The sequence below is a fragment of the Heterodontus francisci genome, chromosome 1 (genome assembly GCF_036365525.1).
Source record: "Heterodontus francisci isolate sHetFra1 chromosome 1, sHetFra1.hap1, whole genome shotgun sequence".
Classification (NCBI taxonomy): Eukaryota; Metazoa; Chordata; class Chondrichthyes; order Heterodontiformes; family Heterodontidae; genus Heterodontus; species Heterodontus francisci.
The window spans coordinates 281,435,983-281,463,006 of NC_090371.1; the positions used below are offsets into that span (position 1 = coordinate 281,435,983).

General features: G+C 42.1%; 1 protein-coding gene across 2 annotated transcripts in view; it reads right to left on the bottom strand.

The window, feature by feature from the left end:
• stpg2 (sperm-tail PG-rich repeat containing 2) overlaps positions 1–27,024 on the bottom strand; it is a 343,238-nt gene that overhangs the window by 302,791 nt on the left and 13,423 nt on the right. For both annotated transcript variants that reach the window (XM_068046189.1, XM_068046199.1), the window contains exons 3-5: positions 26,460–26,566; positions 20,677–20,826; positions 18,053–18,202 (exon numbers count right to left, since the gene is read on the bottom strand). In XM_068046189.1, the coding sequence (XP_067902290.1) occupies positions 18,053–18,202; positions 20,677–20,826; positions 26,460–26,566 (407 nt within the window). The remainder of the gene's footprint in view (positions 1–18,052; positions 18,203–20,676; positions 20,827–26,459; positions 26,567–27,024) is intronic.

The following is a 27,024-nucleotide window of genomic DNA, read 5'->3' on the forward strand; positions in this document are numbered from 1 at the left end:
AATTGAAGCAATACATCTTTACTCGCTTGAATATAAAATAGAGACTAGTTTTAATCTACCACTATAATTACTGCCTTCGTCATTTCTCAATGAGCTGAACCCCAATAAATAGTCAGTGTATCTACTCCTGGAGGTTTCAGCAAGTGACCTCCTGCCCAACTGCCCCACCCAGTCAAACAGCTTTCCTTTACCCATTTCTGATATATTTACAACAAATTCTTTTATGACTTTTCTCCAGGATTGCTCACAGCAGCGTACTGGAGATTAATTTTTAATAAAGTCATAAAGCGTCCCAAGGAGTATCACAGAAGCGTTGTGAAATAAAATTTTACACCGAGCCACATAAGGATACAGTAGGAAAGGTAACCATAAGTTTGGACAAAGAGGTAGATTTTAAGGACTGGCTTAAAGGAGGCGAAAGGGAGATAGCAATGATGAGAGACTTAGGCAGGGAATTTAGAGCTTAGGGTTTAGGCAGCTTAAGTCACGGCCACCAGTGGTGGAGTGATTAAATTCCGGATGTGCAAGAGGCTGGAATTAGAGGAGCACAGATATTTTGGGGCTAAAGCAGGAAACAGGAATTGGGTGGGGTGAGGCTATGCAGGGATTTGTAAAGAAAGGTTGAGAATTTTAAGACGTTGCTGGACTGGGTACCAATTTCAGTCAGCGGGAGAACAGGGATGATGGATGAACAGGACAGTGAGAGTTTGGATACCGCATGCAGAGTTTAGGACGAACTCAAGATTCTGGAGGCACCAGAATGATACTGGGGCTAACAGGGTTAAATTATAAGGACAGATTGAATGGACTCGGCTTGTATTCCCTTGAGTATAAAAGGGGTAATCTAATTAGGATGTTTAAAATGATTAAACAATTTGATAGGTGCCTAGAGAGAAATTATTTCCTTTGATGGGGGAGGCCGGAACATGGGAGCATAATCTTAAAATTAGAGCCAGGTCAGTCAGGGGTGATGTCAGGAAGCACTTCATCAGACAAAGAGTCGTGGAAATCTGGAAATCTTTCCCCCAAAAAGCTATTGATGCTGGAGGTCAGTTGGAAACTTCAAAACTGAGATTGATAGATTTTTGTTCAACAAGGTATTAAGGATTACAGAACCAACACGGGTAAAGGAATTAAGATACAGATCAGCCATGATCTAATTGAATGGCAGAACAGTCTTGAGGGGCTGAATGGCCTCCTCTTGTTCCTATGTTTCTCTGGGATAGAAAATTGGTAGGCAGACAGGAAACAAAGAGTAGGGATAAATGGGTCTTTTTCCGAATGGAAGGCAGTGACTAGTGGGGTCTAGTGACTAGGGATCGGTGCTCGGACCCCAGCTATTCACAATATATATTAATGATTTAGATGAGTGAACTAAATTTAATGTCTCCAAATTTGCAGATGACACAAAACTGGGTGGGAGGGTGAGTTGCGAGGAGGATGCAGAGAGGCTTCAGGATGATTTGGACAAGTTGAGTGAGTGGGCTAATGCATGGCAGATGCAGTATAATGTGGATAAATGTGAGGTTATCCACTTTGGTAGCAAAAACAGGAAGGCAGATTATTATCTGAACGGTTATAAACTGAGAGAGGGGAATATGCATGGGGACCTGGGTGTTCTCGTACACCAGTCGCTGAAGGTAAGCATGCAGGTGCAACAGGCGGTAAAAAAGGCAAATGGTATGTTGGCCTTCATAGCGAGACGATTCGAGTACAGGAGCAAGGATGTCTTGCTGCAATTATACAGGGTCTTGGTGAGGCCGCACCTGGAGTATTGTGTACAGTTTTGGTCTCCTTATCTGAGGAAGGATGTTCTTGCTATGGAGGGAGTGCAGCGAAGGTTTACCAGACTGATTCCTGGGATGGCGGGAGAGACGTATGAGGAAAGATTGAGTCAGTTAGGATTATATTTGCTGGAGTTCAGAAGAGTGAGGGGGGATCTCCGAAACCTATAAAATTCTAACAGGACTTGACAGGGTAGATGCAGGAAGGATGTTCCCGATGGTGGGGGAGTCCAGAACCAGGGGTCATAGTCTAAGGATATGGGGTAAACCTTTCAGGACTGAGATGAGGAGAAATTTCTTCACCCAGAGAGTGGTGACCCTGTGGAATTCGCTAGCACAGAAAACAGTTGAGGCCAAAACATTGTATGTTTTCAAGAAGGAGTTAGATATAGCTCTTGGGTCTAAAGGGATCAAAGGGTATGGGGCGAAAGCAGGAACAGGTTACCGAGTTGGATGATCAGCCATGATCATAATGAATGGCGGAGCAGGCTCGAAGGACCAAATGGCCTACTCCTGCTCCTATTTTCTATGTTTCTATTCTGGGTTTTATATATAGGAGCATTAAATACACAAGCAAGGAAACTGAGTTTCTAATAGATGGTGGTTTGTCTACAGTTGTAATATTGTGCATAATCCTGGCTACTGTAGGGAGGAGGATATTTGGAGCCATATTTGGAGGGGTACAAGTGAAGATCCATTAAAATTATAGCGGAAACGAGAGGTTGTAATATGATGAAAGGCTCAGAAAAAAACTGCGGCTTCTTACACTGATACAAAGACACAGATCAGCCATGATCTCATTGAATGGGGGCAGAACAGGCTCGGAGGGGCTCAATGGCCTCCTCCTCTTCCGATTTTCCAAAGCATATTTGGTACAACTGTGGCCATTAGCAGCACTGAAACTCCCTGCCTCAACTTTCAAAGCCAGAATGATTTTGGCGCCTCTCATTAGGCCACAAGTTCCGATTTGCCTGGCAAAATCAAAAAAGCACACAATGTGAGCATTAACAAATGTGCAGTGGATACCAGAAGTAAACAATGGGCTGGATTTTATAAGCTCGCCGCCCTTCAACAGCCGCCGCAATTTCAAGCACGGCGGCTCATTTAAATAGCCGGGGCGGGCTGCAGCCCCCCACCTTCCCCGGAGGGGGCGCTGTCTGTCCCCGGCAAGGCGTCAACTGCCTGTGCACAGGCGCTGACCCCATTTTCAAAGGTCTGTCAGTCCTACCGGCTTATTTAAATATTTAAATAAATATTCAATAAAATTACATAAATACATTTCTTTTGCCCTTCTTCCACCATCACCACCCCCCCCCCAATAAAAATTTAATTAATTATTTGCCCTTTCTCCCCCAAAACACTTACCTCAACCATCTGACCTTCCCTACCCCGCCCCCCGCAACTGCAACCCTCCCACTATCCTCTACACCCATGACGTTAATTTGACCCTACTCCCCCACCCCGCACTGATAAACCTACTTCCTTCCCCCTCCCCACCAGTGTTGCGCCTCGTTCCCCCGGTTGGGTATCCGAAGGCGTGGGAGTGCCGACCACCGCTCTGAAGATTGCGGTGGGCCTGTAAGATCCCAGTAAGTGCACATTAATTTATTAATTTTATTCATTTGTAAATAGTACAGAACTTGAGTATTGCTGAAAATAGAGAAATATTGTCAAAGCTTTTTGTCTTGCATTTATCAGGACAATCTGCAAGAATACCAATGTAAGGGAAAACAACAACTTATAATGTATGAGAAGAGAGTGCTGATTGGTTGGCAAGTGAGCTCTGATTGGTAGAGGCTTTGCCATGGAGAATGCACCAGTTTATGGTGACTGACAGTTAACTGCCAAGCTTTGTTTGAAATTTAAACCAGGCAGCTTGACTCTGATTGGTCAAGGCATTGCCTTGAGGAATGAACCAGCGAATGGCTGTCACTTATTTTGTTTAGCTGAAACAGGCGCAGTGTATGTACATGTTCTTTCTGTCTGCAAAGAACAGGGCCCTGTATATTAATATATGCAGCTATCAGTACACGCAAATGCGCCACACTGCAAGCCCGACTGACAATCTTAAATTGGTTGTCAGCGTAATTCTTACTACACTGAGGATTATTTAGCAAATGTTGTCCAATCGCGGAATCACATCTAATGTTGGACACTGTGTTTTGAGTTTCGTAAGCATGGGCTGGTTGGATACAACCTGTACCTTGCCCATTGCGAACAGCAGAAGGGACATGTTGTTTGATACGGTCCGCCAGTCTTTGGGACGTACGGCCTGTATACCTTGCATCACACTGGCATTGAAATTCATATATCACATTACTCATTTGTGCGATCGGCAGGACATCAGCGGCATCCTGTTAGTGGCAAACACCACACGTGTTGCTACTGCATAGTAGCAGCGTGAAACAGCTAGCTTTACCTGTTGCTCAAAAAACCCAAAATCCCAAAAATTTGAAGCCCATTTTGCTTCTTGACACAAGGGTGATTTATTTATGCCCGCCATTCTTTCAGGGATCATTAATGTATCCTATTTCAAGCAGGAGCATATTTGTATGCTTGGCTCCTTAGATAACACAATATTAATGACAAATAGATCTTCAAGGCCTACAGTCTGCTGCTCAGTGTATTGATTGCAATGGAAACTGAAATCATTGAATTATAAATAATGCAAATTGTCCACTACTTTAGAGACCTTCCTGACACTCAGGTAAGAATTCCCCATTTATCACTGGATTAAAAGCCTGTTAGAAAAAACAAACAGGGCAAAAAATAATTAATGTTGGCCTAATAAGCTTAAATCACCAAATTCTTTTTTGCCTCAAAATGCCACTTCAAGGTCATCCTGGGCTATAATTACTCATTTAGCTGATAAAATATGGTTTAATTGGTGTAAATTCATCTAGATCCTGCCTCTCGTCTCTGGCGAATGCTGCAATATAATTTGTGGAAGGATTACTGATCTTCACTCAGTCTGACAGCCAAATGGATGGGGAAGGTGCTTTGGAGATTTTTTTTAAATGATCTTGCACATAAATAAATGCAAAATAGAATACAGAATTAAAGTACTTTAATTCTCCCGTTAATGGACTGTTTCTCTCATTTCTCACAGATAACTTGTGTGATAGAGTGAAAAGAAAACAATATTTCAGGGTCGTCACCATTCTAGTGAAAGAATATCAACAATGGACACCCTTTTAAATGAGCTTTCTTAATGCAGTCTGTTAACCTGAATCTATTACGCAGTTGCACAGCTACAGAAAAGGACAACGCAAAAGCAACTAATTTTAGCGTTAGGTTCTGAAAGCAGAGGTTTATGGTAAATATATGGATAATGGGTTTACAAACCATTGTAGTCCAGGATGTGAAGTCTTTGTGGTGTTATCTGTGTGAATTATTAAAATAATATGACTTAAATTTAAGTTCAGAACAAGGTTATATTGTACAAACATTTATTGTTGATTCCCATTCTTCTTTGTGGAATGAATAATTTAATATTTTGGATGAAATTTGATAGTTGCAAAGTTTTCACTGTGTTTCTAGAAATCAATATCCTTTTTACATCAAATGGGGTGAGGAACTTCAATTTTGTCGAGGGACTGGAGAAGCTGGGATTGTTCTCCTTAGAGCAGAGAGGGTTAAGGGGAGATTTGATAGAGATGTTAAAAATCATGAAGGAATTTGATAGAGTAAATAAGGAGAAACTGTTTCCACTGGCAGGAGGATTGATAACCAGAGGACACAGATTTAAGATAATTGGCAAAAGAGCCAGAGGCGACGTGAGGAGTTTTTTTTTAACGCAGCGAGTTGTTGTGATCTGGAATGCGCTGCCTGAAAGGGCAGAGGAAGTCGATTCAATAGTAACTTTCAAAAGGGAATTGGATAAATAGTTGAAAAGGAAACATTTTCAGGACTATATCGAAAGAACAGGGGAGTGGGACTAATAAGATAGCTCTTCTTCCAAAAAGCCAGTACAGGTACGATGGCCCAAATGGCCTCCTTCTTTATGTATCATTCTATGAGATTCCTAAACATCAGCTTGATGTAAATTCTCAGCTAGTAGCACTCCTGTTTCCTGAGTCAGATCGTTGGTTGAAGCCACACTCCAAGTTTGTACATAGAGGATGATAACTCAGTGCAGTACTGACTAGGTTTGGCATCGGTGAGCTGCCATTGTTTTGGATGAGACTTTGATTAACATCTGCCTACCTGTTCAGGTGGATGTAAAAATTCCCATGGGTCTTTTGAAAGAAGGGTGTTGTCTTGGGCCAACATTTATAGAATAGAACAGCACAGAAACAGGCCATTTGGCCCATCGAGTCTGCACCGGCTCCACTCCCACGGTCTTTCCTCATATCCCTGCAATGTTTTCTCCTTCAAGTATTCATCCATTTCCCTTTTGAAAGCTACTATTGATTTTGTATCCACCACCCTATCAAGCAGCACATTCTAAATAATTGAATATAAAAGTTTTTCCTCAAGTCGCTTCTGGTTCTTTTGTATATTGTCTCTCAACAAACACCACACCAAAAAACAATTGACTTCCCTTCAGGCCTTTGTCCTCCTCTAACTGGCCAGCTCAGTTGCTAATGCCCTCGATTGGTTTCACTCTAATGTATCTGATCAGTCAGGACATCTCCAGCAATGACTACCCTTCCGCATCCTGCAAGGTTACCTCTGGAGTTTCCCAAGGATCGTCGCCCCCCACCCCCCTCTTTCCCATCTGCATGCTGCCACTTTGCAACATCATGCACAGACATGGGGTCACTTTCCACATGCACACTGAGAACACGCAGCTTTGCCTCTCCACCATTTCTCTCGACCCCTCCACTGCCTCTGTGGCATCGCTGCTTGTTCACTATCCAGTCTTGAATGAGCCGCAATATCCTCCGGTTGAACTTTGTCGTAACCTCGGTATCCTGTCTGAAGTCAAACTAAGCTTCCAAGCCCATATTCTCTCCATCATTAAGATGGTCTACTTCCACGTGTAATATTGCCAATCTTTGCCCCTGCCTCAGCCCATCTGCCACTGAAAACCCCCATCCATACCTCTGTCACCTCCAGACTCTGCTTGAGATCATATACAACCAATGGCATAAATGGAGTCGCTATATTTTCACACCTATGGAATCTATATTGTATATTGCCTTTTTAAAAGATTATATATAGTCTTTGGGATCAGTCTTATATTCAGGAAAATAAAAATGTTAGGCTCAAGATGTCTGAATTACGAGTGATCAAGGATTTGCAATGTTTAAATGCTCGCATGCAAAGAAAAGCAACAAAATTACTCACCAAACATGTGGCTGGTCACCATCCACAGTAACTGGTACATTTATTTACAGGTATGGGGTTTCTTTACACTCGCTCAAGTGCAACAATGAAGTAGAGGGAAAAACATACTTTTTTGATAAATATATTTGAATGGTTCACTTTCAAGCACAACAGTGAAGGTTAACAAACTCCCAAAACGTATGTTTTCCTGAAGGCTACAAATGATGCCCATTAATAACAGACCTTATAAGCCACCCCATTGCAAAGGAGGCCCCTTCCCAAGGGTGGAGGGTTCCTTCATAAATCATGTAACTTCATATCGTGCTTAAGCTTTCCTCAAGGTCATTTCACACACACGCGACATACACATGACAGAAGCGCAAGTACTTTTTACATGGAAGCACATTTTTAAACCTCTATTCTGATCTTTTTCACTGCACAATGGTTACAGTTAACAACAAGTTGCATTTATATAGCACCACTAATACATCCCAAGGTGCTTCACAGGAGCGATTATCAGACAACGTTAGACACCGAGCCAGATAAAGAGTTGGGTTTTAAGGAGTGCCTTAAAGGAGGAAATTACAACTCAGGTAACCAGGTGGTGAAGGATAGAACTGGAGTCTAGTCTTTATACACTTATATGCTTTTATTTGCAGAGACACACATTACATATCATCCACCTCCAATCCAACAACCCCAGTTTCAATCTGCTCCTATGTATATGAGAACAGGCGAATCCTCACTAAATGCCCACCACTTGAATACAATTAAACACCCAATTAATATACAATTAACAGTGGGAAGAGAGGTGGAGAGTTTTAGGGAGGGAATTCGAAAGCTCAGGGCCCAGGCAACTGAATGCACTGCTGCTAATGGTGGAGCTTTGTAAATCGGGATGCGTAAAAGGCCAGAATTGGAGCAGCACAGAGTTCTTGGATGGTTGTAGGGCTGGAGGAGGTCACAGAGATGGGGAGGGGCAATGCCGTGGAATAAAAGAACTTGCATTTACGTAGCACCTTTCACAACCTCAGGACACCCCCCAAAGCCCTTCACAGGCAATGAATTACTTTTGAAGTGTTGTCATTGTTATAATGTAGAAATAAAAACAAGAAATGCTGGAAATACTCAGCAGGTCTGGCAGCATCTGTGGAGAGAGAAGCAGAGTTAACGCTGAGTATTTCCAGCATTTCTTATTTTTATTTCAGATTTCCAGCCATCCGCAGTATTTTGCTTTTATTATAATGTAGGAAACTTGGGAGCCAATTTGAACACAAGCTCCCAAAAACAGCAATGAAATGGAGGGATTTGAAAACAAGGATGAGAATTTTAAAATCGAGGCATTGCTGGGCCAGGAGCCAGTGCAGGCCGACAAGCACAGAGGTAATGTGTGAGTTGGGTAACTGGTTATTTTAGTGGTTAGATATTTAGTGATTAGGAAGACCATGACTGGATTGTCGCCAAATATGAACAAAGGCAAAAAAAGAGAAAGTACTGAAAAAGTTCCTTTTCTCATTGCTTCTCATTTTAAACGAATCCCCACACCGGCTGGATTATACAATTAATGGCACTATTTCATATTGTTAAAAGAAAAAGATCTGAAAAATGGCATTAGCTGAATGCTGGTTTTAATGCTAGTTTGAAGGTAGAAGTCTATGAAAACTTTAGCCAACGTTATTGGAGCAGAGTTCGCCAGTATCCCTGAGCTGCCTGGTGGCCTTAATGTAGGCAGCCAGCTAATAGCTTGCTGCAATCCTGTGGACAAATATTGCATGGGGCTCCTCTGCTGTACAGAACTTTAGTTAGGCCACACTTAGAATATTGCGTGCAATTCTGGTCGCCACAGTACCAGAAGGACGTGGAGGCTTTGGAGAGGGTACAGAAGAGGTTTACCAGGATGTTGCCTGGTCTGAAGGGCATTAGCTATGAGGAGAGGTTGGATAAACTCGGATTGTTTTCACTGGAACGGCGGAGGTGGAGGGGCGACATGATAGAGGTTTACAAAGTTATGAGTATGGACAGAGCGGATAGTCAGAAGCTTTTTCTCAGGGTGGAAGAGTCAGTTACTAGGGGACATAGGTTTAAAGTGCAAGGGGCAAAGTTTAGAGGGGATGTGCGAGGCAAGTTCTTTACACAGAGGGTGGTGAGTGCCTGGAACTTGCTGCCAGGGGAGGTGGTGGAAGCAGGAACGATAGCGACGTTTAAGAGACATCTTGACAAATACATGAATAGGATGGGAATAGAGGGATACGGACCCCGGAAGTGCAGAAGGTTTTTAGTTTAGACAGGCATCATGATCGGCGCAGTCTTGGAGGGCCGAATGGCCTGTTCCTGTGCTGTACTTTTCTTTGTTCTTTGACACAAAAATTAAATAAATTCTATAAAGGAGAGACTGGAGAAGCCGGGGTTGCTCTCCTTAGGGCAGTGAAAGTTAAGAGGGGATTTGATAGGTGTGTTCAAAATCTTGAATGGTTTTGATAGAGCAAATAAGGAGAAACTGTTTCCATTGGCAGATGGGTCAGTAACCAGAGGACAAATTTGAGGTGATTCGCAAAAGACCAGAGGCGACAAACGGTAACATTTTTTTCTCCAGTGAGTTGTTGTGATCCGGAATATACTGAATACATATTCAATAATAACTTTCAAAACCAGATTGGATAAATATCTGAAGTGGAAATATTTGCAGGATAATGAGGAAAGAGCAGGGGAGTGGGACTAATTGAATAGCTCTTTCAAAGAGCTGGCACAGAAATGATGGGCTGAATGGCCTCCATCTGTGCAGTATATATTTTTTATTCCCATAAGTCCCTGCAGGCAGACCAAGCTTGGGAAACCGTCCCTGTCACAGATGAAAAAAATGTAATCATCTTAATTGGAAGCGATAATAACCATATGCTTTTATTATATTAAAAAATTCACGAAGTATCGTTCACTTAATTAGAAGTACATCACAAACACAACATTCCTGGAGTTGTACCAGATTCCTGATACAATAAAGACCAGTGCAAAAAGCATTAGAGATGGGCAATGGACTGTGATTGTCTACTGGGTCCATTTTAAAATGATCCAAAATCAATCTCTCTCACTTCAATACATTAGCGTTGTCACGGAGCATTATTATCTATTAAAATTTAATTCATATATTGCAGGCAATTCTTTGGGGGGAATTTAATTTGCAGCCCTGTTTGATTCAGTCAAATTAAATTCTCTGGTTTCACTTAAAATTGAACGTGATTTGAAATAAGCTAGGAGGAGGTTCGTGTAGAGCATGAACACCATCATCCACCTATTGGGCCGAATGGCCTATTTCTATTACAATTACATTGAACCTGCAGCACAGAAACAGGCCATTCAGCCCAGCTGGTTGATGCTGGTGTTGATGCTCCACACAAGCCTCCTCCCACTCCTCTTCATCTCACCCGATCAGCATATCCTTCTATTTCTTTCTCTCACATGTGTTTATCTAGTGTACTCTTGAATGCACCTTCTGGTAGCGAGTTCCAAATTCTCACCACTCTCTGGGTAATGCAATGCCAGTTTTTCTAACCTCACAAGTTTCCAACATGACCATGTTATCAATGCTTCTTGTGAGCCTGTTTACTTCAATAATTTTGCTACACATGCCCACAGAGAAAATCTTCTCTGATTCCATATTTATTAAATCACTAAGATACAAGGGGCAGCTAGTCATTGCAGTCCATTTAAGTACTGCGGCCGTCCCATACAAGTTAGTCTGCTGTTGGAGTATTGTGCAAAGTTCTGCTCTCCATATTACAAAAAAGACATAGAGACATTGGAGAAGGTACAAAAAGGATTTTCAAGAGCGATAGCCGAACTGAGAAGGTACGACGATCAGGAACGATTGAACAGGCTGGGGACTCTTCGCCCAGACTGAAAGATCACCAGATACAGGTCTTTAAAATTATGAAGGAGTTTGATGGGGTAGGGGTAGGGATAGGGGTAGAGGTGATGTTTCCACACATACAGAATCCAAAACTAGGGGCCATAAATGTTAGCTAGTCACTAAAAAAATTGGCTATCTTCATTAAGGAGAAGTAAATTGTAGGAATATTGGGAAAAAGCAGGGGAGTGGGACTAACTGGATGGCTCTTCAAAAGAGCCAGCACTGACAAAGTGGGCCGAATAGTGCTTTTTGTGCTGTGCTACTCTTTGAATGATTCTATAAAATACGAAAAGAAGATTCTTTACCCAGAGAGTGATGAGAATGTGGAACTCGTTACCACATGGAGTCGTTGAGGCTAAAGGACTAAGTTTCACATTACATTCATGGGAGCTGGGGTACATTTTAACTTTCAGTGGGGAGGTGGGTGGGTCAGGTAGCTGGCAGTTGAGAATGAGCCACCTATTAAACACCTTGATTTAAATTAACCTTTCCAGCACTAATTACTGCTCATATAAAACCAGTTTTGCTTATTCACATTCTAAGCTTCTGCTGTCAAGTGTATGCATATCGGAAATTTAGCCATTTGGACAGAAATCTCCCACTGTGTCCTCATGACCTCCAAGTCTGAATTTAAGGCTGGGGTTCACGGAGTACAAACCTACAAGAGACGTCCTACCATGTAACAAAAGCAAAATACTGCGGATGCTGGAAATCTGAAATAAAAACAGAAAATGCTGAAAACACTCAACAGGTCTGGCAGCACCTATGGAGGGAGAAACAGAGTTAACGTTTCGGGTTGATGTTCCTCTATCAGAACTAATGAAAGGTCACGGACCTGAAACGTTAACTCTGTTTCTCCCTCCATAGATGCTGCCAGACCTGCTGAATGTTTCCAGCATTTTCTGTCCTACAATGTTTTTCCTCACATAGCTTTGCAGAAGAAGAGATATTTTCCAACACTGGTACATTGGGAAGCACTCTTGCCTTTGAGTCAGCAGGTTCTAGTTTCAAGTTCCACTCCAGAGACTTGAATGTGTGCTCTAAACAAACACTCCCAGTGCAGTGCTGAGGGAGTGCTGCGCTGTTGGAAGTGCTGCCTTTCGGAGAGGTATTAAACCAAGGCCCTGTGTGGCCTCTCCAGTAGATATAAAAGATCCCATAGTGCAATTCAGAGAGAAGTAGAGCAGTTCTCTGCATTTTCCCAATCAATATTGATCCCTCGACCATGATCACTTAAAAAAACAGATTACCTAGTCATTCATCACATTTCCATTTGTGGGATCTTGCTATGTGCAAATTGGCTGCCCTGTTTCCTATATTATCACAGTAATTACACTTCAAAAAACTACTTCATGGCTGAGGTTGTGAAGGGTGCTATATAAATGCGCAGGTTATTTCTTAACAGGAAAAACTTGTGCTGAAAAATACACACAGAGGTAATGAGGGCTCCTATGTATTTGGATTCAGGCTGCTTACAGTAGGCAATCAATATTAGTTACCGCTGCCTTAACTTGCTTTACGGAAAACTGGGCATAGCTTGATATCTAATCTAAATCCTATATTGCCATCATTCAGCACACAGAATGCCACACTATTTTACTCTAAATATCTCTACTGCCACCTACTGTATTTAGAATGCACCATTCTTGTCGCCCAATTTTATTCTTCATAAATAGAGGCATAGAATACAAAAGCAAGGAAGTTATTGTGAACCTTTATAAACGACTGGTTCTGCCTCAACTGGAGTATTGTGTCCAATTCTGGGCACCACACTTTAGGAAGGATGTGAAGGCTTTAGGGAGAACGCAGAAAAGATTCACGAGAATAGTTCGAGGGATGAGGAACTTCAGTTACGTGGATAGATTGAAGAAGCTGGGGTTGATATCCTTAGAGAAGGTTGAGAGGAGATTTGATAGTAGTATTCAAAATCATGAGGGGGCTAGACAGAGTAGATAGAGAAAAACTTCCCGTTAGCAGAAGGATCAAGAACCAGCGGACACCGATTTAAGGTGATTGGCAAAAGAACCAAAGGCAACATGAGGAAGACGTTTTTAACACAGATGTGGTTAGGATCTGGAATGCACTTCCTGAGAGGGTGGTGGAGGCAGAGTCAATCGTGGCTTTCCAAAGGGACTTGGCTAATTATCTGAAGAGAGTAAATTTGCAGGGCTACAGGGAAAGGGTGGAGGAGTGGGACTAGCTAGACTAGACTAGACTGGCACAGACTCGACAGGCTGAATAGCCTCCTTCTGTGCTGTAACCATTCTATGATTCTATTCTCTTCCCTCCTGAACTTTCTGGGATACAATCCCATAAGCCTCTGTCACTCTCCCCTATATTTCACCAAAGTGGTCTTTATTCAGGTGTCAGCCTCAAAAGCAGGCTATTCAACCAAGCAAGGAGGATGCACAATAGTTGTTAAAGCTGATCATGTCCTCAACTGACTTCCAAATACAGGAGACAATTCGCCCTCAAGAAACTTAGCAACTTATAGTAAAAAACCCAGATTCCAGTGGTATGCTGAGAGAGGAGCAGCCAGTAAAGGGGCAAATGAAGCACAGGGACTTTCCTGTGGATAAACAGTGAAAAGACTGTTTCCGCTGGTGGGTGAATGGGAATAAGGGGACCAAGACTGAGGGATCCTACCAAGGGTAAAGGGAGATTGAAAGTTCTTGAACTGAGGGGTATTATACAATAGGATCCTTTGCCACAAGTGGCTGTTGTGGTAGAGACTAGAACAACACTTAAAAGGGAATGGGATAAGTATTTGAAAAGGGGGAACAAGAAAGGATCTGGGAGGGCTAATTGTGATACAGGAGAGTGAGAGCCAGAATGGGCACAGATATTGTGGGCCGAATGTCCTCCTCATGTGCTGTAGTTTCCACCATTCGAGGAAAACTTTTTTTTCTTGAGTCCGAGCCCAGGGAGTGGACTGGTTTAGAAACATCGGTGCTGAGTTGAGTTTAGGATGCTGTGACCCCATGTGAAGTGTTCCAAACACCAGGAGCTCAGTGGGTCACACTCTTGAGTCAGAAGCTTGTGTGTTCAAGTCACACTCCAGAGAGTTGAGCGCACAGATCTGGACTGACACTCCCACTGCCGTGCTGAGTGAGTGCTGCACTGTCAGAGGTTCCCTCTTCCCAATGCGGCAGCAAATTGAGGCCTCCGTCTGCCCACAGCATTATTCCGAAGAAAAGCAGGGGTCAATATTGACCACTAAACCAACATCACTAAAACAGCAAATAGGGCACTTTTTGAAATGCAGTCGCTGTTGTAATATAGGAAACGTGGCAGTCAATTTGTGCAAAGCGAGATCCCACAAACAGCAGTGTGATGTAATTTGGTTTTTTTTCAAAAAAAGGATGTTGTTTGCGGGATAAATATTGATCTAGAACATTGCGGGAGAACTCCCCTTCTCCTCTTCAACAAGGTGCCACAGGATCTTTTACATCCACCTGACCTTTATTTTCACTGCATGGTTCATATTCTTCCAGCCTTTCTGCCCCAGTGGCCAAGTTCCCAATTTCCGAAATGGCATCACAGTATACATTACTCACAAGAGCAACTTCATCCTCTTAGAATCCATGATGTACAGCCTAATCCTCTTCAATGCAGTTTAATCTATTATCTCAAAGATGAGCTAAATAAAATAAAATCCTTTATAAATCGAATTCTTCAGACTGTAATGCCACTCTGGGGCCACTTCAGATCGAACTGCCTTTATCCTTTCCCTTCAATTTTCAAAATTTGTTCTGTCAAGGCAGTTCTGTGAGTGACGGAACAGTCCAAGGCAAAATGAATGCTCACTTTTTCCAGATGCCATGCACGCTGCAACATTTCCCGGGCGTCCCAATGTCTTTTTTCTAATGTCAACATCTCGCGTAAGCAGCTGTCTTCAATAAACTGAAAGCTGCCAACTGTATTCTCGACCCTCTGACTCAGAAGGTTGTGGGTTCAAGCCCCAAGCCAGAGACCTGAGCACAAAATCCAGGCTGTCACTCACAAGGAGTGTTGCACCATCGGACGTGCCATCTTTCAGATGCAACATTAAACTGAGGCCCTGTCTGCCATCTCAGGGGACATAAAAGATCTCCCCGGCCACTATCTTATGGAAGAGCAGGGGAGTTCTCCCCAGTGTGCTGGGTCCAATATTTATTCCTTAATCAACATCATTAAAAACAGATTATCTGGTCATTATCACATTGCTGTTTGTGGGAGCTTGCTGCCTGCAAATTGGCTGCTGTGTTTCCTACAACAGTGACTTCACTTCAAAAGTACTTCATTGGCTGTAAAGCACTTTGGGACGTCCTGAGATCTTGAAAGGTGCTATAGAAATGCAAATTATCCTTCCTTTACAGCCAAATCAGACTGAACATATGACATCAATCCCGTTAGCAACTCCACTTAACAAATTGTCTTTACAGGCTAGAAAGTGACAACTCAATATTTCTACACAGAATATTCTGTTAACTACAATTGGATCTACAGCTCTCCAATTTTTTGTAAATTTACAGCTCGAGTCTCACAAACAAATATGTTGCTTGAAAGATTGTGTTTTACATCATTCTATCGTTCTGTTGCCATGCTACAAGTTCAAGATGTATAAAATATTTCACACATTCACTGTCAATTCCATAACCCAGTGAATCAGCAGACACTGGTAAAATATACTAAGATAAAGAATTCTGAGCATGACACCAGTAAACCAATATTGTTTGAAAATCTTGTCAATAAAGGTTCTTTAGGAGACAACGTTTTAAAGAGGCTAGCCCTTTCACAAGTCCAAAACTGACCACAACAGCTATGGTGCTCAATCCCCAGATCACATCCTTTAGAGCCCTGGGCAGTTGCAATCCAACTTCACAAAGGAGCCTGAAACAGACGTTGTGCCCCTGATTTGCATAATCAATGATCCTAACACCAATTCCAGGCATGCAATCTAAACCAATACAGGGCACCCTGACCGATATGTTGTGCAAAGTACTTCTGGTGTGGACTGAGTGCATGACGCCATATTGGGCTCTAAGAAATTTTTAGGCTGTAGACTTTTAGTAGGAAGTTAATCTGATGTATGTTCATTGCTGTAGATGAGGTGATGTGGTATATGGGAACAGGTTATTTGGTTTGTAAGGATTAGAACATGGTGTAGGAGAAAGTACGTGCATCTGAGAGGTAAGTTGCAAGAGTTCTGAGTATTGGCAAGATAAGCATTGAGAAGTTTTGGTGTATTTTCTAATTGAGGCATAGAACTAAAAGACAGTGACTAGTTGGTGGCTGGATGAAGTAATACATTCAGAGTATTCAGGAGGATTACAGTGGCGGAGTTGGGTCATGCACAGTGGGCTACTCAGATTTTGGGTTGGTCTGCAGAGCAAAAAATATAGTTGCAAATGGGAATTGAAAAAAAGAAGAGATACTGGGGAATAGGCCTGGGGGTGGGGGTGGGGGGGGTGCAAAATTAACTAGAGAACAATGGTTGTTAATTGTATGATAACTGAGCGTTTATTTATATTCAGGTGGTGGGCATTAACTGTAGATTCACTTGGGCTCATATATATAGCAGCAGACTGAAACTGTGGTTGTTGGGTTTGGAGGTGCATGTTTGTAATGTGTGTCTCAGTAAATAAAAGCTTGTAAAGTGTGTAAAGATTACGCTCCAGTTCTATCCTTCACCACCTGGGTATCTGGAATGGAACAACAGTTTGTGTCCAGCACTACACTTTGCTGAATAGTCTTGAAAGGGTAACATTTGCAGGGCCATGGGAAAAGGGCTGGGGATTAGGACTAACTGGATAGCTCTGTCAAAGAGCCGGCACAGGAAAGATGGGCCAAATGGCCTCCTCCTGTGCTGCATCATTCTATGATTCTATGAATACATACAAACTTAGAAATATGAAATGACATTCTTTACAATGTTCTCCTTGAAATGCTGGTAGCCTCCAAGTTGGATTGCTGAACTGATGGAAGACATGAGGGATAGATGGTTTCCATGTTGAATGTCTAAAAGCTGCAATAAGAGGGGATAATAGGAAAGATCTTGGAGAATAGTGGCAAGACAAGAACTGGCACTTTGCCTTTAAGCTATCCTCTGAGGCCCAGCAATAAGTTTCGGTTTAGCACATGCAAAGAATAGATCTAGTGAGCATTCAGCTATCTATGTCCCAAGCTCTGAAATTCCCTTCTTAAAGCTCTCCACTTCTCTCTCCTCATTTACAATGTTTCTTAAAACCTGTCTCTAACCAAGCTTTTGGTCACATGCCCTAATATCTCAGTTTTTTGGCTCAGTGTTAGATTTTGTTTTCGAACACTCCTGTGAAGCACTTTGGGATGTCTTTAGTATGGTAAAGGTGCTGTATTAATGCTTGTTGTCATTGTAGATTAAGAAGTTGGTGATGAGTAACGGTGGACGTCATGCAACCTAGAGGTCTTGTGGCCCTGTGTAGGTCTTTTCACAATACTGAAGGCAGATGTCAGTCATATAGCTGACAAGGAAACTGGAGCTGAACTAACACAGCGAAAATCTCACAAATACAATAGTAAAATACTGCAGATATCAGTGCCATTTCCTGCTCTCATCCCGAACTGGAAAGTTTTATCTCTGTACTGGTAAAAGAGATGAGGTAAGGGGACACAAGTGGAATGGAACAAAGAATATTCCACATAGCCCAGGAAAAGGCAGGCATAGTTAGGACACGTACGGGTTCCCACAGCAACATCTTTTATTTGGAGCAAGTGAGAGGAGTCAAAGGAGAAATTGTTCAATATGCCAACAAGTTCAGCCAGGCAGAGGAGGGTGCTGGTGGATGGGAGCTGGTTGGGTGTCTGTTCGGGGGTGTGTTGAGGTGGAGGGAAGACAGAGACCCTTTTGAACTGTGGAGAGGGTGGGGGAGGGGAAGACAGCAATCACGAAGCATGGAGGAACAATAGCTCTGACTTTACTGGGCTGGATGCACTGTTGTGGTTAGGGTCAACAGGTCCAATGTCTAAAACAACAGAGCCTCCAACTAACTGTCAGCCACTGTGTGGGAGGTCCAATTGCATGTAACCAATTCCATAACAACTGAATGAAAAGCGTTTTGTTGTTGTCACTTACATATTGTGGATTGTAATACGCGGGACCGAGTGTCCCATCTCTGGAAGGTGGCAAATGCCTGGAGAGAGCTCCATCTTCAGATTCCTCATAGCCATAGGACTGACTCGATGAAGGGATTGATGGGGCACTGGCTGCAGAGCTTGAGACTGTCTGCAAAGAAAGATGAGGAAATTATTAAATGTTGCTTCAAAAGCATAATTTCCTAATTTGTTTAACTCATATTTGTCTAAGACTTAGAAATTACCATTGACACAAACCCAAGCAGTGCCTGTGTGGTTGGAGGCCTCCTAAATAGTAACTTTGGTAAATGTAACGCTCACCTCTTGCTCCATTTCTCAAATACTGTCAAAGTGCTGTTTGGAGGAAGTGTGTTTGGTGCAGTACAGGGATGAAGACATGCATTGGGTTAGGTGATCCTGTCAGTGTTGATATAATAGACAAGTTAAAGAGAAAAGGAAAGAATTGCATTCATACAACACCTTTCACTACCTCAGGACGTCCCAAAGCGACTAAAATCAAGGATGCTGTAGAACCCAAGATCAGAAGAGCAGCAGAGATCTCAGGGAGTTGTAGGGCTGGAGGAGGTTACAGAGATAGGGAGGGGTGAGGCCATGGAGATTTGAAAACAAGGATGAGAATTTTAAAGCATTGCAGGATTGGGAGCCAGTGTGAATGAGTGAACCCATGGGTGATGGGTGAACAAGGCTTGGTGCAAGTTAGAATAGAGGGCAGCAGAATTTTGAATAAGCTCAAATTCACGGATGGTACAAGGTGGAGGCTGGCCAGCAGAGCTCTGAAAAAGTTGCTGCTGTAGGTTGGCTCTGCTCCACGTGTGTTCAGTTGCAAGAGGTAAAAACCCCAGGTGTGTCCAGAGGTAAGAGGCAAAAATGAATATTTGTTCAGCGAGGACCAGCTGATCCATTTCACTAGAGGCAAGTGCAGAAAACTCCAGTGACAGATCTATCTTCCATTAGTGAGCCTATCTGGCTGGTTAATCATCGCTGATTCTCTGTCATATGTGGGTCTGTATTAGATTACAGAGTCTACCAGAGGGTTGACTAGCTTCCATTATCAGGTGCATCATCTTGCAGCAAACTCTAGTACAATGTAGGAAGGATTTGAATTCATAACAGACTGACACTTTCCTGCCTTCTGGATGGGACACTGAGCCGTGGCTCCACGTGCCAAATCAGCTTGACTTTAGGGATTCCGTCTACTTACCGAGTCTCTGAACCCACAGCCTGCTGACTCACTAATGAGAGTGCTACCCACTCATCCATAACTGACACCTCAAGTAACTGCAAGCAGGGTGGAGGAACCAGCAGTACAGATCCCCAACCAATTTCTCATAGAGCACCATCCCAGATCTGCCTGCAACTGTGCAGAAATCGGGATCCCTCCCTCTTTTTTCCTAACTTTTTTTTCTCAGTTGGTAACAGTCTTGTCTCTGAGTCAAAGGTTGTGAGTTCAAGTCCCACTCCAGGCCCAGAACACAAAAATCTAGGCTGTCACTCCAGTGTAGTATTGAGGGAGTGCTGCACTGTTTGTGATGCTGTCCTTCAGAGGAGACGTTATGCAAAGGCCCTGTCTCAGGTGGATGCAAAAGATCCTTGGCACTGCCTTGAAGAGCAGAGGAGTTACCCCAGTATCCTCGGACTATATTTACCTCTCAATCAACATCACTATCACATCATATTTTTTATTTTTATTTCATTTTATTTTAGTTTGTTTCATCATTCAATTTTTTTTAACCATGTGCCTGCCCACTGTTTTGTTTTCCTGTTTGTGCGTTTGGCTAGGGTTTTCATTATTCTGTCATTTAACACCCTCTCTGCACTAACGCTTTGTCTTTCACCACACCATTAACAAACTCTTTGCCTTTGCTCCATGACCTTCTGGTCAGTTATTCTCTGTGACCCTCCGTCCTATCAACACCTTCTCTTTTGTTATTTTTTGCCCCACCCCCACTTTATTTGCTTAAAACCTTTGCCAGTTCTGATGAAAGGTCACTGACCTGAAACGTTAACCCTGCTTCTCTCTCCACAGATGCTGCCAGACCTGCTGAGTATTTTCCAGGGCTTTTTGTTTTTATTTCACTATCAAATCGCTGTTTGTGGGAACTTGCTGGCTTTAAATTGGCTGCTGCATTTCTGACATTACAACGCTGACGCCCTTTCAAAAAGTACCTCATTGGTTGTAAAGTGCTCTGGGACATTCTAGGTAATGAAAGGTGTTATATAAATGTAGATTTGCTGTAAAATCCCCCATCAATCATGCCTGGAGACCACACTGCTGTAAGTGTGAGTTTTGTTTGCTGTAGTTCGTAGAAACTCTGTTCGAATGACTGCTGAGTAAATAAACTGCTGTAAAATAGACCCTGTGTGTTGGAAATCCTACTGTAATCCTGCCCGACCTCCAACTCATTGACTGGCACTGTGATGTCGATACTCTGCTGTTTTTAATAAATGACTACAATTACATTTTGAGATTTAGGCTAATATACCACTGAGTCATCATCAACGTAGTTCTGATTATGTTGCCGCTGTGGCTGCTGAATAAGGATCGGGACTCAGATTTAGAAAAGACAAAGCCAAAGCAACTGAATAGAAGAGACTGTATCTCACCACTGAGCTCTGCGACTTAGATGCTTTATTTGGTTTCTCAACAACGTCCATTGGGTACACATCGTAGGAACCAGGTCCTGGTAGATCTGATTCAACCGTTTTGAAACGTGCCTCTTTGTTCTTCATGCTCTGCCCTCCTTTGACATGTTCCTGAAATTCACAACAAAGACAATTGGTGCTTTGCATCAGGACTTAACTCAGGTTAACAAGGTCAAATGCTGCAGTGCACGGTTTGTAGGCAATGAGGCCCGTGATATCAGCTTAAATTTATGTGGGAATATTGCAGGAGGAGGCTATTCAGCCCCTCAAGCCTGTTCAATCATTCAGTTAGATCAAGGCTGATATGTACAGGAACTCCACAAACCGTCTTGGCTCTGTAACCCTTTGTGCCCTCCTAACAAAAATCCATCACTCTCAGTCTTGACATTTTCAACTGACCCCCCAGCCTCAACAGCTTTTCGGGGGCCAGAGTTCCAGATTTTCACTCCCCTTTGTGTGAAGAAGTGCTTCCTGACATCACCCCTGAAAGTCCTGACTCTAATTTTAAGGTTATACCCCCTAGTTGTGGACTCTCCTCACCAGGCCAGTCTCTCTCTCTATTAACCCTATCAAATCCTTTAACCTTCTTAAAAACCTAACTTAATCCTCCAAATTCAAGAGAATGCAAGCCTAATGTATTCAACCTGTCCTCATAATTTAAATCTTTTAACATTATGTCATTATGGCTCTGTATGTTAAGATCAAGTTGCAATCTTCAGCACTGAAAAAGGTTTAAAAAATAGCTTTCCAGATGGTATTGTAAAGCAGGAGGGTTTTGGCTTAACATAGCTGTGTACCATGAATCCTAGTGCGCCACACATACACAGGCAGACTTTCTCAAACCACAATTGGGCACAAACAGTCACCTGAGTGCAAAGAAGAAACCCCATCCGTAGCAGAGCCTGCCCAATTTTCCATCCGCTAACTTACACACACACGCAACCCTTCTTACAGTTTGCCTCTCGGCGACACTCCCAAGCAACCTTGCATGCCCCAGGCCGCAAAGTTCAACTCCTCCTTCCCATTAATTTGCATGCATCTCACAGTCGCTACTAATTGATGAGGAGGTTCTCGACCAACCAGCAAGAAAGGGACAAGAGGAGTATTTCTTTTTACACAGTGAGTTGTTGTGATTTGGAACAGACTGGCTGAACGTAGAAACATAGGAAATATGAGCAGGAGTAGTCCATTCAGCCCCTCGAGCCTGCTCTGCCATTCAACTAGATCATGGCTGATCTTCTACCTCAATGTCATTTTCCTGCACTATCCCCATATCCTGTGATGCCTTTAATATCTAGAAATCTCTGTCTTGAACATACTCATGACTGAGCTTCCACAGCCCTCTGGGGTAGAGAATTCCAAAGATTCACCACCCTCTGTGAAGAAATTCCTTCTTATCTGAGTCCTAAATGGCCGACCTCTTATTCTGAGACTGTGACCCCTGGTTCTAGACCCCACCCCGCCCCCCACCCCCAACCAGGGGAAATAGCCTTCCTGCATCCACCCTGTCGAGCCCTGTAAGAGTTTTGTATGCTTCAATGAGATCACCTCTCATTCTTCTAAACTCTAGAGAATACAGGCCCAGTCTCCTCAATCCCTCCTCATAGGACAGTCCCGCCGTCCCAGGAATCAGTCTGGTGAACCTTTGTTGCACTCCCTCTGTGGCAAGTATATCCTTCCTTATGTAAGGAAATTAAAACTGTACACGGTACTCCAGGTGCGGTCTCACCAAGACACTCTACAATTGTAGCAAGACATCGTCACTCTTGTACTCAAATCTTCTTGTATAAAGGCCAATATAAGATTTGCCTTTCCAATTGCTTGCTGCACCTGCATGTTGGCTTTCAGTGACTCATGAACAAGGACACCCAGGTCTCTTTGGACATCAATACTTCCCAATGTCTCACCATTTAAGAAATATTCTGCATTTCTGTTTTTCCTACCAACATAGATAACTTCACTGTTTTCCACATTATATTCCATCTGTCATATTCTTGCCTACTCACTTAGCCTGTCTAAATCCCCTTGAAGCCTCTTTGTATCCTCCTCACAACTCACATTCCCATCTAGATTTGTGTCATCAGCAAACTTAGAAATATTACATTTGGTCGACACATCCAAATCATTGATATAGATTGCGAATAGCTGGGGCCCAAGCACTGACCCTTGCGATATCCCACTAGTCACAGCCTGCCAACCTGAGAATGACCCACTTATTCCTACTCAGTGTTTTCTGTCCGTTAACCAATTCTCAATCCATACCAGTATATTACCCCCAGTTCCATGTGCTCTAGTTTTGATTACTAACCTCTTGTGTAGTACCTTATCGAAAACCTTCTGAAAATGCAAATACACCACATCCACTGGTTCCCCCTTATCTATTCTGCTAGTTACATCCCCAAAAAATTCCAACAGGTTTGTCAAACATGATTTCCCTTTCATAAATCCATGTTGACTTTGCCCAATCCTACCATTATTTTCTAAATGTCCAGTAATCACATCCTTTATAATAGATTCTATTATTTTCCCTAGTACTGATGTCAGGCTAACAGGTCTGTAGTTCCCCGTTTTCTCTCTCCCTCCATTCTTAAACAGTGGGGCTATATTTGCTATGTCCCAATCTGCAGGAACCACTCCAGAATCTGTAGAATTTTGGAAGATGATCACCAATGCATCCAATATCTCTCCTGCCACCTCTTTCAACACACTGGGATGTAGATCATCAGGTCCAGGTGATTTATCAACTTTCAGTTCCATTAATTTCTCTAGTACTACTTTTTCACTAATACTAAGTTCTTACAGTTCCCCATTCTTGCTAGTCCCTTGGTTCTTTAGTATTTCTGAGAGGTATTTTGTATCTTCCTCTGTGAAGATAGACACAAAGTATTTATTTAGTTTCTCTGCCATTTCCTCGTTCCCCGTTATAAATTCTCCTGTCTCTTCCTGTAATGGGCCCACATTTGCCTTTGCTAATCTTTCCTTTTGACAAACCTATAGAAGCTTTTACAGTCCATTTTTTTTGTTTCTCGCTAGTTAACTTTCATATTCTATTTCCCTTTCTTTATCAGTTTCTTGGTCCTCCTTTGCTGAAATCTAAAATGTTCCCAATATTCAGGCTTACTACCTTCTCTGGCAACTTTTAATTCTCTTCCTTTGATCTAATACAATCTTTAACTTCTCTTGTTAGTCAATGTTGGATCATTTTTCCTGTTGGCGGTGGAAGCAGAATCAATAGTAACTTACAAAGTGCTTGTAGAGAAAAAGTTTGCAGGGCTATGTGGAAAAAAGCAGGGCAGTGGGACTAACTGAATAGCTCTTTCAAAGAGTCGGGACAGGCACGATGGATTGAATTGCCTACTTCTCTGATGTATCATTCTATGATTCTAAAGGGATAGAGCTGAGTTGCCTGGGTTTTGTAGGAGAATTTCTGGGCCTCAACAGGCTGCAAATGGCCTGGGGAAGGAGTTCCATTTGGGCAACAATGTTGTAGAAAATGCATATTTTGAGTTCCAAGAAATCTTCAAACATTATCTACAAAAGCCGTGGGCAAGGCATGCACTGAATTTTTGCCGCACTGTTAATTTAAGAAAATACCAATAATTCAAATCAGAAAGTGGCTGGAAATACTCAGCAGGTCTGGCAGCATCTGTGGAGAGAGAAACAGAGTTAACGTTTCAGGTCTGAGACCAAAAGATATTTCCAGCACTTTCTGTTTTTATTTTAGATTTCCAGCTTCCACAGTATTACCACTTTGGCAGGAAAATATCAATCAGTAGAATGAATTGACATCCTTTGGAGATGATGCACAAAGATCAAAACTGTACCATTTTATAATGACACACTGTGAAATACAGAAGAAAACTGATAATCTTAAAGAATGTGTGATGGGTTCTTTTTTGTCAAGACAGTTTAAACATTCAAATATTGATGACTAAAATCCAATGGATCTCAGACTACACAGAGGGAACCTAATAGCCATTTATTGCCACCGCCACCAACATCGGTTTTGATTCATCTGCTTATTAAACTATAAAATTAAAAAAAGATGAATTGCTAAATGCAAGAATTGCACTGCCTGGTGTAATTTTTGGAAACAGTGATTTGTTTGATGTTCTTGGGTGTACATTTTTAGGGAGACCAAATGTGAATAAATCAAACACAAGTGTCTACTGCTCTGAAAATATTTTCTGCATATCATTGCAGAGTTAGATAAATGGATCCTTCTTTGAATTATAAATGCTGTTTATCGGAATGAAAATAACCAGCGTTGAATGGCTCTAAACATTGAAATCCTTGGTATAAATCGCTTCATCATTGGTGGCCATGCCTTCAGTTGCTTGGACCCTAGGATCTGGAATTCCCTCCCTAAATCTCTCGGCCTCACTCCATCTCTTTTTTCCTTTAAGACGCTCCTTAAAATCTACCTCTCTGACCAAGCTTTTGGCCATCCGCCCTAATATCGCCTTTTGTGGCTCATTGTCTAATTTTGCTGTATAATGCTCCTGTGAAGCACATCGGGATGTTTTATTACATTAAAGGTGCTATATAAGTTGTTATTGCTTTGAATATACAGCACAGGAACAGGCCATTCAGCCCAACCAGTCCATAGTGGTGTTTATGCTCCACTTGAGTGTCCTCCCATCCTTCCTCATCTAACTCTGTTCCTCATGTATTTATCTAGCTTCCCCTTAATGCATCTATGCTATTTGCCTCAACTACTCCCTATGGTAGCGAGTTCCACAATTTCACCACTCTCTGGGTAAAGAATGTTTGTTTAGAAAGTTTATAAAGAAGTAATCAACTGTTTTAAAAGGAGAATGTTACTAAACTCTTTAGCATTTTTTTGTTTAATTTGTTCTTCAGACATGTGTGACCCTGGCAAAGCAGCATTAATTGGCCATCCCTAGTTACCCTGAGAGCATTAAGAGACAGCCATGTAGTGTGGACTGGAGTCACATGTAGGTTGGCAGGTTTCCTTCCATGAATGTCAACCAGTTGGGCGTTTATGACAATCTGGAAGCTTTCAAGGTCACTGACCACGTGCTAGCCCACAATTTCCCAGAATTTATTGAACTCACTCATCCTAATGTTCTTAGTGAAGTGGTATTTGAATGTGTGAGTGTGGCACTATAATCACTTGGCTACTGATGCCCATTTTCACCCGCAGGATTCTTGAATATGGCCAACTTTATTTTAATAAACAGAAACACAAATATTATAAAAACAAGCTGGCAGAATGGTCTAATGTGGACCTTTGAATATTTCCATGAAAAATATTCCATTGTTCACAAGCAATGTGAGTTTATCAGTGAAATGTGCAATTTTTTATCCTTTGCATGTCCCCTATATGTATTATATATATATATATATATATATTCATTAGCAATATTTTGGCAGAGATTTTCAATATTACTGGAGTAGTGATCATGGGAGTAGTGATTCATTATCAGTCAAATTCATTAAAAATACATATTTCTTTAGACTGTCTCTGGAAATTTTTATGCAAGTCATATTAAGTGTGGGAATTGGCTGGATTCATAATGAGGTTTCCTATCAAATCATTGACCTTAATAATTAATAATCTGCAATGATAGGTACAAAGGAACTGTACAGGGAAAAATGGGTAATGTTTGTGCAGTACTAACAACAGGATTTAATGTGTAATTATTCAGAATTATTTGTTCTTCTGATAAGGCAAGCTTATCTTTATCTGCTACATTGAGTTAGCAATAGCTCTATCTTACCTGCACTGAAGTAATGTCATAGTGCTGTGGGCCTGGAGAAAGCAGAGCGCCTGGAGCACTGAATATGGAATCACGGTTTGTCAAAGACATAAAGGGGGCATATCCATCTGCAGAGAAGAACTCATGTTACTGGGGGTTTTATAGTTACCCAATAAACAAACTGTTTATGAACCCATATTAAAACGTTATGCAAAGGCAGCAGGATGAATAAGTTACTGTGTGGTTCCTTCTCAAAATCTCACAAAAGGTTCAAACGAGTCTTGTTAATATTTAAAACCTGTTGGCTATCCCTAGTTGCCTATCAACGGATAGGACCTGGTGAAGAGTTTGTAGGTATATGCAAATAGTTTTAAAGGATAAATTCAGTGATTCTGTACTGCCAAATGGGAACTGTGTTTGATAGAAGAGCAGTTCACTGAATTTGGGATGCAAAAAGATGAACTTGCCCTAAAGTGGTTCCCTTTACATAGAACAATGTCATAAGGTCCTTCACAGAAGCAGTAGGGGAAAAAATGAATTTCAAGCCGAAGAGGAAGATATTTGGAGGGCTAACCAAGAGGTTGAT